Raw genomic sequence first — 9994 nt, 5'->3', positions numbered from 1 at the left:
GGCGCGCATATGCTGCACTCGGGGGCGCGCTCAATCCCTCGACCTGGCTCTCAGGCGCCGGCTGGATTGTCCGACAGAGAGGTGTCTGAGTCGGGGTTGTGCTTGAATTGGGGTGCAATAACTCTTTTTTTATGTTATATCAAATAGACAAATACAAAGTTGTTTTTTTTTTTTTTTTAACATAATATTATAAATGTATAATATTTTATCAAAAGTTTTAGGTTCTATCCGACAGCTTGACCTACATATTTTGACTCTCCCCTTAAATGTTGCTGAAAATAGACAACTCCGCTAAGGCGGTGCGTTCTTCCAAGGATGAAGGTCAGAGAACGTATCAGAACGTATCAGATCTCAAAATTCACTCATTCGGAATTCCAGCGCACCCAATAAATAAAGGCCAACAAGATGCTCGGATATATAGTGAAAAGTGTTGAATTTAAATCAAGGGAAGTAATGTTAAAACTGTACAATGCATTAGTAAGACCTCATCTAGAATATTGTGTTCAGTTCTGGTCACCTCGCTACAAAAAGGATATTGCTGCTCTAAAAAGAGTGCAAAGAAGAGCGACCAGAATTATTCCGGGTTTAAAAGGCATGTTATATGCAGACAAGCTAAAATAATTTAATCTGTTCAGTCTTGAACAAAGAAGACTACGCGGCGTTCAAATTCTAAAAGGTATTGACAATGTCGACCCAAGGGACTTTTTCAACCTGAAAAAAGAAACAAGGACCAGGGGTCACTAATGGAGATTAGATAAAGGGGCATTCAGAACAGAAAATAGGAGGCACTTTTTTACATATTGAATCGTGAGGGTCTGGAATCAACTCCCCAGTAATGTTGTTGAAGCTGACACCATGTGATCCTTGAAGAAGCTGCTTGATGAGATTTTGGAATCAATAAGCTAATAACAACCAAACGAATAAGATGGGCCGAATGGCCTCCTCTCGTTTGTAAACTTTCTTATGTTCTTAATAGTGTCAGTGTAAGCAAAAAAAATAAATAAAATTTGAACGCACCAAAAGAACTTAGGTTTGTTTTAATCGAACCGAACTCGAGTTCTTCTCGAGAGGTGGTCTCAGTCCGTTTGGTTAATAATGCTTTTGGCTGCAATCAATTTGCAAGTAAATAAGCAGCACTGACACCCAGAATGAGCTGTTTTTCAGCTGCCTGTAGATTCGCGGCTGCAGAGTAAGTGTTAGGGAGGGTGTGTGTTTTTCAGCTGCCTGTAGATTCGCGGCTGCAGAGTAAGGGTTAAGGAGGGTGCGTGTTTTTCAGCTGCCTGTAGATTCGCGGCTGCAGAGTAAGGGTTAAGGAGGGTGCGTGTTTTTCAGCTGCCTGTAGATTCGCGGCTGCAGAGTAAGGGTTAAGGAGGGTGCGTGTTTTTCAGCTGCCTGTAGATTCGCGGCTGCAGAGTAAGGGTTAAGGAGGGTGCGTGTTTTTCAGCTGCCTGTAGATTCGCGGCTGCAGAGTAAGGGTTAAGGAGGGTGTGTGTTTTTCAGCTGCCTGTAGATTCGCGGCTGCAGAGTAAGGGTTAAGGAGGGTGCGTGTTTTTCAGCTGCCTGTAGATTCGCGGCTGCAGAGTAAGGGTTAAGGAGGGTGCGTGTTTTTCAGCTGCCTGTAGATTCGCGGCTGCAGAGTAAGGGTTAAGGAGGGTGTGTGTTTTTCAGCTGCCTGTAGATTCGCGGCTGCAGAGTAAGGGTTAAGGAGGGTGCGTGTTTTTCAGCTGCCTGTAGATTCTGCAGAGTAAGGGTTAAGGAGGGTGCGTGTTTTTCAGCTGCCTGTAGATTCGCGGCTGCAGAGTAAGGGTTAAGGAGGGTGTGTGTTTTTCAGCTGCCTGTAGATTCGCGGCTGCAGAGTAAGGATTAAGGAGGGTGCAATTTTTCAATGTGATTGGATTCCGAGTTTAAATGTCTGTGTAATGTAACAGAAATATGCTGCTAAATCCAAAGCACAGGTGGAACATTCGTGTAAATCTCAGATAAAAAAAAGTACATTTGCCTGTCCTGTAATGCTCTAGAGCAGACAGCAGACCTGTTGACTGGTGTATAAGATAGGGATTAGATATTAAAAGAAAAGTTACGGTTCTTGAAATCTGAGGAATTGTATCGTTTCATCGTTCACTGTTATCATCTTCAAAGCGCTTTAATTGTAAACACAAACACAGACAGCATTCATCCCATAGGAATGGGCCAGTAGATCCCTACTAGCCTCCCAACAGGCAGAGTCGGTCCGGATCAAGCGCTTTAATGAACGTCGGATGTAGTAGCCACTAGAGGGCGCTACTACAATGCTGCCAAGCTTACTGGTATTGAAAACATATTCATCATCGAGCTTGACAAAGTGAAGTAGGGCAAACCACATGTGTGTGATAGGATTTGGGAGTGACTGATCCTACTATATAAAAATGATGCTTTTCTTGTTCTTGTTGTTTTGCCTGCAGCCTGTGGTTGTGTGTTCAGGTGTGGTTCTCAAGACGTGAACACCTCTCCCATGTTATAGTTTCTACTGCTGATCAAAACAAAAATCACTTCCGCCTGTCCTGTCCTTTCAAAGCTCTGCAGTGACTGGCACCCCCACCCAAGGTTTCTGCAAGTTTGCATAGAATCTATACTATTTTATAATGAAAACAACACTTTACAGTAATGACTCTAGTTATTGTATATTTACAAGGTAGTTACTTAGTAAATGCATGTGTACTGACACATAATTACAATGCTACTATGCATAGTTACAATGCTATTATGCATAATTACAATGCTACTATGCATAATTACAATGCTATTATGCATAGTTACAATCTACTTAATGTGGAAATCTTTTTTGTGCCCTGTAAAGTAACCCAAACTAACCCCTACCCCACCCCCCGCATTTTTATTCCAGTTGGAACTATAAGCTACATTTAAAGCTATTTAGCCTTTAAATATGTGTGGATCATTTTTATATTAAAAACAGAATCGCTATTTCATTGATCTGTTTCTTCCCATCATTATTAAGACACTCTTCCTGCGAACATTCTAACAATTGCAATGCCCTCTAAAAAGGCTGCTCCAAACGTCATAATGGGCTTTGCAATTTTAAACCCAATGTTAAACCGCCGTTTGCTTTGAACCTCCAACAGGGCCGTAATCATGTTCAGCATTTCAAACACAGTGACTAAAGGAAGATAGCTTTTCAACTATAGCCTCAGCTCTGCCCAAACTACTCAAGGGACATCCATGGAATTCTTTGTTTTTTTTGGGGGGGGGGGGCGGGGGTTGCGTCACTGTGAAGCTACAAATAGAAATGCGGGTAAAGGGGTCTTCCGTTTCTGCTCTGCAACATGCGTGGTACCCCAAAACGGGCAGTGCCACACCCCTATATACAGATTATACCCTCACACTGACTGCAACAGCGACCTTCTAACCTGCAGACACCCCAGGACCTTTTGTAGAGCCACCACCCAGCACAACTCACCCACATCACTCTGCTCGTCAAGGCCCTAAATTTACCACTTCTGAACTCCTGAACCCATGCAATTGGACTTGCAGTCATTGGTAAAGACTGTGCTCACCAAAAAAAAAAAAAAAAAAGTTTTGCTCTTCATGAGGTTACAGCCTACATCCAGGCAGTCCGTGTCAGATGCACCCCGTGCCACCTTGCTGATAAGCAGCTGAAGCTGCAGACCTGTTATTGAAACAACTTCAACCTATAAGCCAAGCTGGCACCTCAGACCTGGCATTCACTGTGATCCACTGCCGCGTCTATACACATACCCGGTAAGTGTCTTATGTTTCAGCTAATCTTCAGATAATCGCAATTGTATGTTATTTATAATGAGATCTAAGGACAGAAGGAAGAGAGACGTCTTCTGCAAGAGACGACCTGAAAAAACAATTCACATCAGTACTATATACTCACAATGGAGATGTTAACAAAAAAACAGGTTGTAGTTTACATTAAGTGTGTCTTAATCACTGCCTCACTACTTATAACATATATTTATAACAAACATATATATATATATATATATATATATATAAGAAATATTATTGCTATAATTATTGCCTGGTTAACATTACTGTAACACTGTAATTAAAATTAAAAAAATACAAAAAAAACAGATGCTAATATAATATAAAATATTGAATTCCACTAAAGTAATACTGGTAATTAATTTACCTTTTTTTATTTATTTATTTATTTTTACATAATTTCATTTGAAGTGGCATTAGCATCTTATTGCAAAGAGTAAACTGTTTAAATGATCTGTACCACAAATCTTATAAAAATCGTTGGGTTTTTTTTCAGATTTTCTATAGTTTTCTTTTTAGTGTTTTGATGAATCATCACTGGGCAGTGATACAGATTGTCTTGTCCTTAGCTATTTTGAAACCGTACTGCACTCATTCTGAGACAAGGGTTTTTTTTTTAAATTATTTATTTATTTATTTATTTATTTTATGAAATCTAAAAATAAATTCTTATTCCTAAAAATAATTAAATTAATTAATTAAATAAAAATAAAAAAAATAAAAATTAATTGTCAATTTAGAATGAGTAATTCTTGTAACGTCAACCTGTATTTATGCTTGCAGCCGGGGAAGGCAAATTACAGAAAAATACTTTCTTAGCTTTTCATTTAGATCCGGTTCTATTTTAATGCTCCGAACAGGAGTTTTCCATCAGCCTCATGTAACTGTATTTGATTGTATATTGTACTATTGAAAGTAGCTAAATATATTTTTCACTGAGAATGTTTTCTTTTTCATTTGTTTCCATTGGTTTATAAGGGGAAAGAAACTGAATGCTCATATGAGGCAATCCTACATTTGTGTCCCCACATGTCCCCATATAAAGACTAGAGGACAGTTTTTTTTTTTTTTAAATCTGTCCCCATATGAGGTTGCTATGCATAAAAGTGTAAAAAGTGGCTCCAAGATTATTGTAAAGCAAACAACATAGGGAAGGGAATAGTAAACCTGAAATCTGAAAAATTGGAACTGGAATTGAGAAGAATAAATTACAAAAATTACAAAATACTCTAGCCAATGCTAATGTGAACCTAAGCAGCCTGAATTAGGATAAAATCTAGGCCCTGCTCTCCTAACGATGATGCAGCCTGATAGCAGCTGTATAAACTTCTATGATGGGTGTGCAAACGGGTTACAGCAGCCTCTATAGTTTTTATTCAGAATTCTTATTATTGACAAACATGTAGGTACCAAAATCATAGAACAAGGACTAAACCAGACAGTTTAGTACGGTACAGATTGCAGTCAACACAACAAGCACATCACTAATCTGTACAGCCAGGTTCCATCTTTAATGAGAATCTACTGTTCTGAATTTATATCACATGACATAATTCAATTGCAATTGCATTTAGCAATGCACATATTGACTTGAACACTTTTATTAGTTTTTCAGATAATAGCATACTGATTCCAATCAATCATTCCTGGGTAATATCTACTTATGGTTTTTTTTTTTTAAAAAAGACAGTTGTTGCTGCCAGGAGGATTTTTACTGGAACAAGGCGGCACATTCTTCTGAACGGTTTCCCTTTCTCTAAAATAAAGCTCAGTGTTTCTCTATCTTCTGCCCTGATGTTAAACTACTGGCAGAAGTCTTTCATTTGTATTGGTAATAAGAAAACTAGTGCTTCTTACCAGGCGCTTTCCTGTTCTGATAATAACTATTGCCTTCGTGCGTTTTAATCTTAATTCGCAATATAAGTGGCCCAGCCTCTCCTTTCTACAGAACTTAAAATAAGAATAAAAAAATCTCACTGTGCCCAGAATAGATTCAGTCCACCCACGTTTTCTCAGACATAACTGATCCAACTTCAGTCACGCAATGCCAGCTTAAGTTATTACAAGCTACATATGTAGCTAAAATGTTATTTACAAAGTCATTTCCATTGAAATACACAGCAGTTTGGTAATTACTAGGTTATTACAATGTTTAAAGAGTCGCGTGTTGCATGATTGACTGGTGTCAGTGTATATGCACGTCTTTAGAATTTTAGAATCCTCTTATGCACACCAGTTCAACTAAGAAAAACTAGAACTACTATTAAAAAAAAAACTAGAACTACTGATAAGAACTAGAACTACTGAAAAAAACTAGAACTACTAAAAGAAGTTGGCGATTTGTTTTTTCTTGTGAGACTTGGCAACACTGATTTAAGTCACACGACTCCCATCTCCCGCACTGATTCAGTCAGCAGTCCTCTTGATGCAGTGAAAAGAGCATTAGGAGCTTCTTCTATTACTTTAAGAAGGCTAAAAATCCTGAAGATGACAGCAACAGTGCATGGACTACGACTTTGTGTAGAAATGACATAAATGCATTACCTGTTTTGTGTGTTACTAGAAGTTTGGTATACAACTAAAATGTGAATTTGTGTAATAATTCAAAAAAACTGTTGGTGGCGTTCCAACGCCTTCAGATTTAGGAATACATCACTGGTCTCAATCCCAGCAACCCTCTGGCTTCTCTTTTTTTCTACAAAGAAGACCAGTGCTGAGCATGTGAATTATTTTGTGATGTAAACTACTGTCAATCACAGGCTAAACTGAGACTCATTTTACTGAGGCAGATTTCAACCCAGGGCATTAGCTAACTGTTCCAGCTCCACACGCTAGAACAGTGTCTCTGTTCTGTAAACCACAAATAATAACCAAGTCGATTTTTAACTGTTTCTCTTCCCCCTCCCCCTAGAGAATGACCACCCCAGAATATGACTATTACGACTTGACCTCTGATTACAGTTTGGAGCACACATCCGACTACTCCAGCATTCCCATCAAGTGCGAAGCAGGGGATCCCCAAAGCTTTATCAATGTCTTCCAGCCCTGCATCCTGGCTGTCATCTTTGTTCTGGGAATGATGGGCAACATCTTGGTCCTGATCATCTACACACTCTACCGGCGGTTAAAATCCATGACCGACGTCTTCCTCCTAAACCTGGCTCTGGCTGACCTGCTCCTGCTCCTCACACTTCCGTTCCGAGCGGCAGACGCACGCCACGGCTGGCTCTTCGGAGGCTGGTTGTGCAAGGCGGTGCGCAGCCTTTATAGCATCAACTACTACAGCGGCTTCCTGTTCCTCACCTGCATCAGCGTCGACAGGTACATAGCGATAGTCCTGGCCACCGTCGCTCACAAACTCAGACCGCAGACGATTTTCTACAGCAAGGTCAGCTCAGCCCTTGTGTGGCTGGTCTCCGTGGTTATGAGTGTGCCGGAAATGGTTTGGAGCAAAGTGGTGAAGCTAGATGACCTGCACTGTGAGATGATCCTGGACGTGGAAGACAAGCTCGTAAAAGCCGCCACCCAGTTCGCGCAGGTGACGGTCGGGTTCTGGCTCCCGTTTGGCGTCATGCTCTTCTGCTATTCACTCATCACCAGGACCCTGTTAAATGGAAGGAGCTTCCAAAAGCACAAAGCCCTGAAAGTCATCTGCTCACTGGTGCTTCTTTTTGTCCTCTTCCAGCTGCCCTACAGCGTCGTTCTGTTCCTCAAGACCACCGACTGGCTAGGGAGCAAGCAGGTGAACTGCGGTGTTTGGGGAGCCAAGCATGTGGCAGAGGACGTGACCCGCAGCCTGGCGTTCCTCCGCTGCTGCCTCAACCCGCTTCTCTACGGGTTTGTGGGGGTCAAGTTCCGCAGCGACGTCCTGCTGATACTCAGGGACCTCAGGTGTACGAGCCGGTCCCAGCACAACTGTCATGTCAGGAGCCTCCCAGGCAGCAGCAACAGGTTTTCATCAGCCTCTAACCGAAATACAGAGTCGTCCTCCGTGTTCTCTGTGTAGCTTTTTCGTTGTAAGGCTGTGCTGATATTCGTGATTGGCTTTAAGAAGCATTTATGGGCAGGCATGAAAGAAATCCATTCATTAAGGTGTAGATTTCAAAACAAGTTAAAAGGTACAACTTCAATAATGTGACTTGTAATATTTATTATTCCACAAAATAGTCAGTGTTTCAATTTTATTATGTTACAAATTAATTTTGTTGTGTCATGTAACATTTATTTTGACCACCAGAGGGCACCTTTGGCGAATGCTTTGACGTCACTGTAATGTTGACCTTTATTAATAACAGTTACTGCTTCATATTAAAAGGGTTTTGAAATAGCCTGGCTCTATTTGACTTTATATATTTACATGGTGTCATTTGAACCCTTTCAGTCCTGAATTATTGGTGTCAAGCTGAAGAAAAAACTCAGACTGAGGTTCCAACGTGATTTCCGACGGCACTAAGATAAGAATGGACCTTGATGGTAACTCAGACCCCAATGCATTCTGGTACCTTTTACCTGTCTCAGGTACCTTTCACAGCAGGACTACGCTTAACAGAATGCATTGGGGTGCGAGTTGGAAAACCTGGACTGTCCCAAACTGTCCTAGTGTACGTGGAGTCATGTGGTAACCCTATATTTGCTACAATACTTTTGTACATTTGAGACCTGTGTAGCCAATAAAACTGCAATCCCTCTGCCTTTCATGGCTTTGGAGTAGAGGTACAGATTTTAAATGGCTTTGGCTGAGGCATCGGCCCAGTTTATCCAGTTGAGCAAATCTTCGACACAAAATGTGTGTTCTGTATATCTCTGGTGCTATTTGAAGAGCCTTGCTTACCAATGCACTCGTCCAAGCAGCAACAGTAGACGGCGAGGATCTACCTGTCCGACCTTGAAGTAAACCAATTCGATTTCACAGCTGTGGTGTTTATGTACAGGTTCTTTACCTGCAGTCTGATTAAACAATATGCATACAGGTATAGCACTTTCGTGCAGTGCCACCTGGTGGCGCAGTGTTGCTTTAGCAGATTCAAAGCTGTCAAGAGACAGAATTAGCACTCCCCACTCCCCTCCAGCTGGTAAATATTTCACAGCACAACTGTGTTTTCACTCTGCTGAAGTGTCAGTCAGTGATGGTTTTGGAAGCTGTGTAATTCCAGCAGCTAGCTCCGAGGGTCCTGAACCAGGACTAGCTGCCGCTCAATAAGTTTGAATGAGGACACTTGAAGCCAAAACCACAATTTAACTTGGAATGAATGTGCTCCTGTGCCTCGGGCTTGATGCATGTTATTATGCATAGTTGCAATATACTTAATGTATACATCTTTTTACCCTGTAAAGTAAAAGGTATTTCAAAAGATATATGTAAGTACACAGTCTTATCAGAAATTGATTAGGGTTATATCATGCAAAATATATTTACACGTTAAGTACATTGTAACTATGAATAATAGCATTGTCATTATGGATTTCTACTTATTAATATGTAGCCATGCTGGTAACTCCAGGCACCCTGCAGCGTGTGCACACATTAGTAACCACATACCGAGGTTGTGTTTCAGTTTGTAAAAATGAAATTAAGATTTCAGTCAGGGCAAGCAGCAACTGAAACAGAAAGCCACCACATCCCAAAGCACACCCTTAGAAAAGGTACCATGGTAAATCTGCACACTAAGTCTGCAGATTTCCCCACTGCTGTTCAGCTTACCCTTGCTTGCCATGTTTATTAATATGCTTTAATTCCTATCTGGGCTTTACAATGCTTATCTACACTACCGTGGTTTCACTGTGCTTCAGTACACTTTGCTGTAGTAAAAGGGCTAATAAATGCTGTTTGTCATGCACGACCTCTGCAATGCCATTTACGGTAGTACCTTTAAACAGTCTGACTACAAAACACTGGACTGAGTTGCACGACACATTTCGCAAGTGGAGGTGGTGTTGATACACATTGAACAAAGTTAACCCTGGCAAGCTGACGGGCGGCTGAGATTTCACGGAGGGCATGGAGTCTGTGCAGAAACCTACTGTAAGCGCTACGTGGGTTACCATTGCCACTGCCTTACTGCAGAATGAAAGGGCTACTCCTGATTACATAGCGTAATCCTCAAAAGAAGTGTACTGAATTGAGTTAAATAAACCTGACCTGATTCTCTGTCCCTGTCAAGGAAATTCAATGCAGTTTCAAATTCCTGTTAAAATATTCAAT

The 9994-nt window shown here is 41.0% G+C and overlaps 1 protein-coding gene across 1 annotated transcript; it reads left to right on the top strand.

The window, feature by feature from the left end:
• The first annotated feature begins 6706 nt into the window (after window positions 1-6706).
• On the top strand, window positions 6707-8333 carry LOC121324919 (C-C chemokine receptor type 7-like). The gene has a single exon (XM_041267121.1). The coding sequence runs from the start codon at window positions 6707-6709 to the stop codon at window positions 7796-7798; it is 1092 nt and encodes a 363-aa protein (XP_041123055.1). The 3' UTR covers window positions 7799-8333.
• The last annotated feature ends 1661 nt before the right edge of the window (window positions 8334-9994 follow it).

This window comes from Polyodon spathula, chromosome 12 (genome assembly GCF_017654505.1).
Source record: "Polyodon spathula isolate WHYD16114869_AA chromosome 12, ASM1765450v1, whole genome shotgun sequence".
Classification (NCBI taxonomy): Eukaryota; Metazoa; Chordata; class Actinopteri; order Acipenseriformes; family Polyodontidae; genus Polyodon; species Polyodon spathula.
Note: the sequence above shows the minus strand (reverse complement) of the source record. Positions and strands in the feature narration are given on the sequence as shown.

Coding starts and splice junctions, on each gene's coding strand:
- LOC121324919 (XM_041267121.1), top strand. CDS start 6,707: ATGACCACCCCAGAATATGACTATTACGACTTGACCTCTGATTACAGT.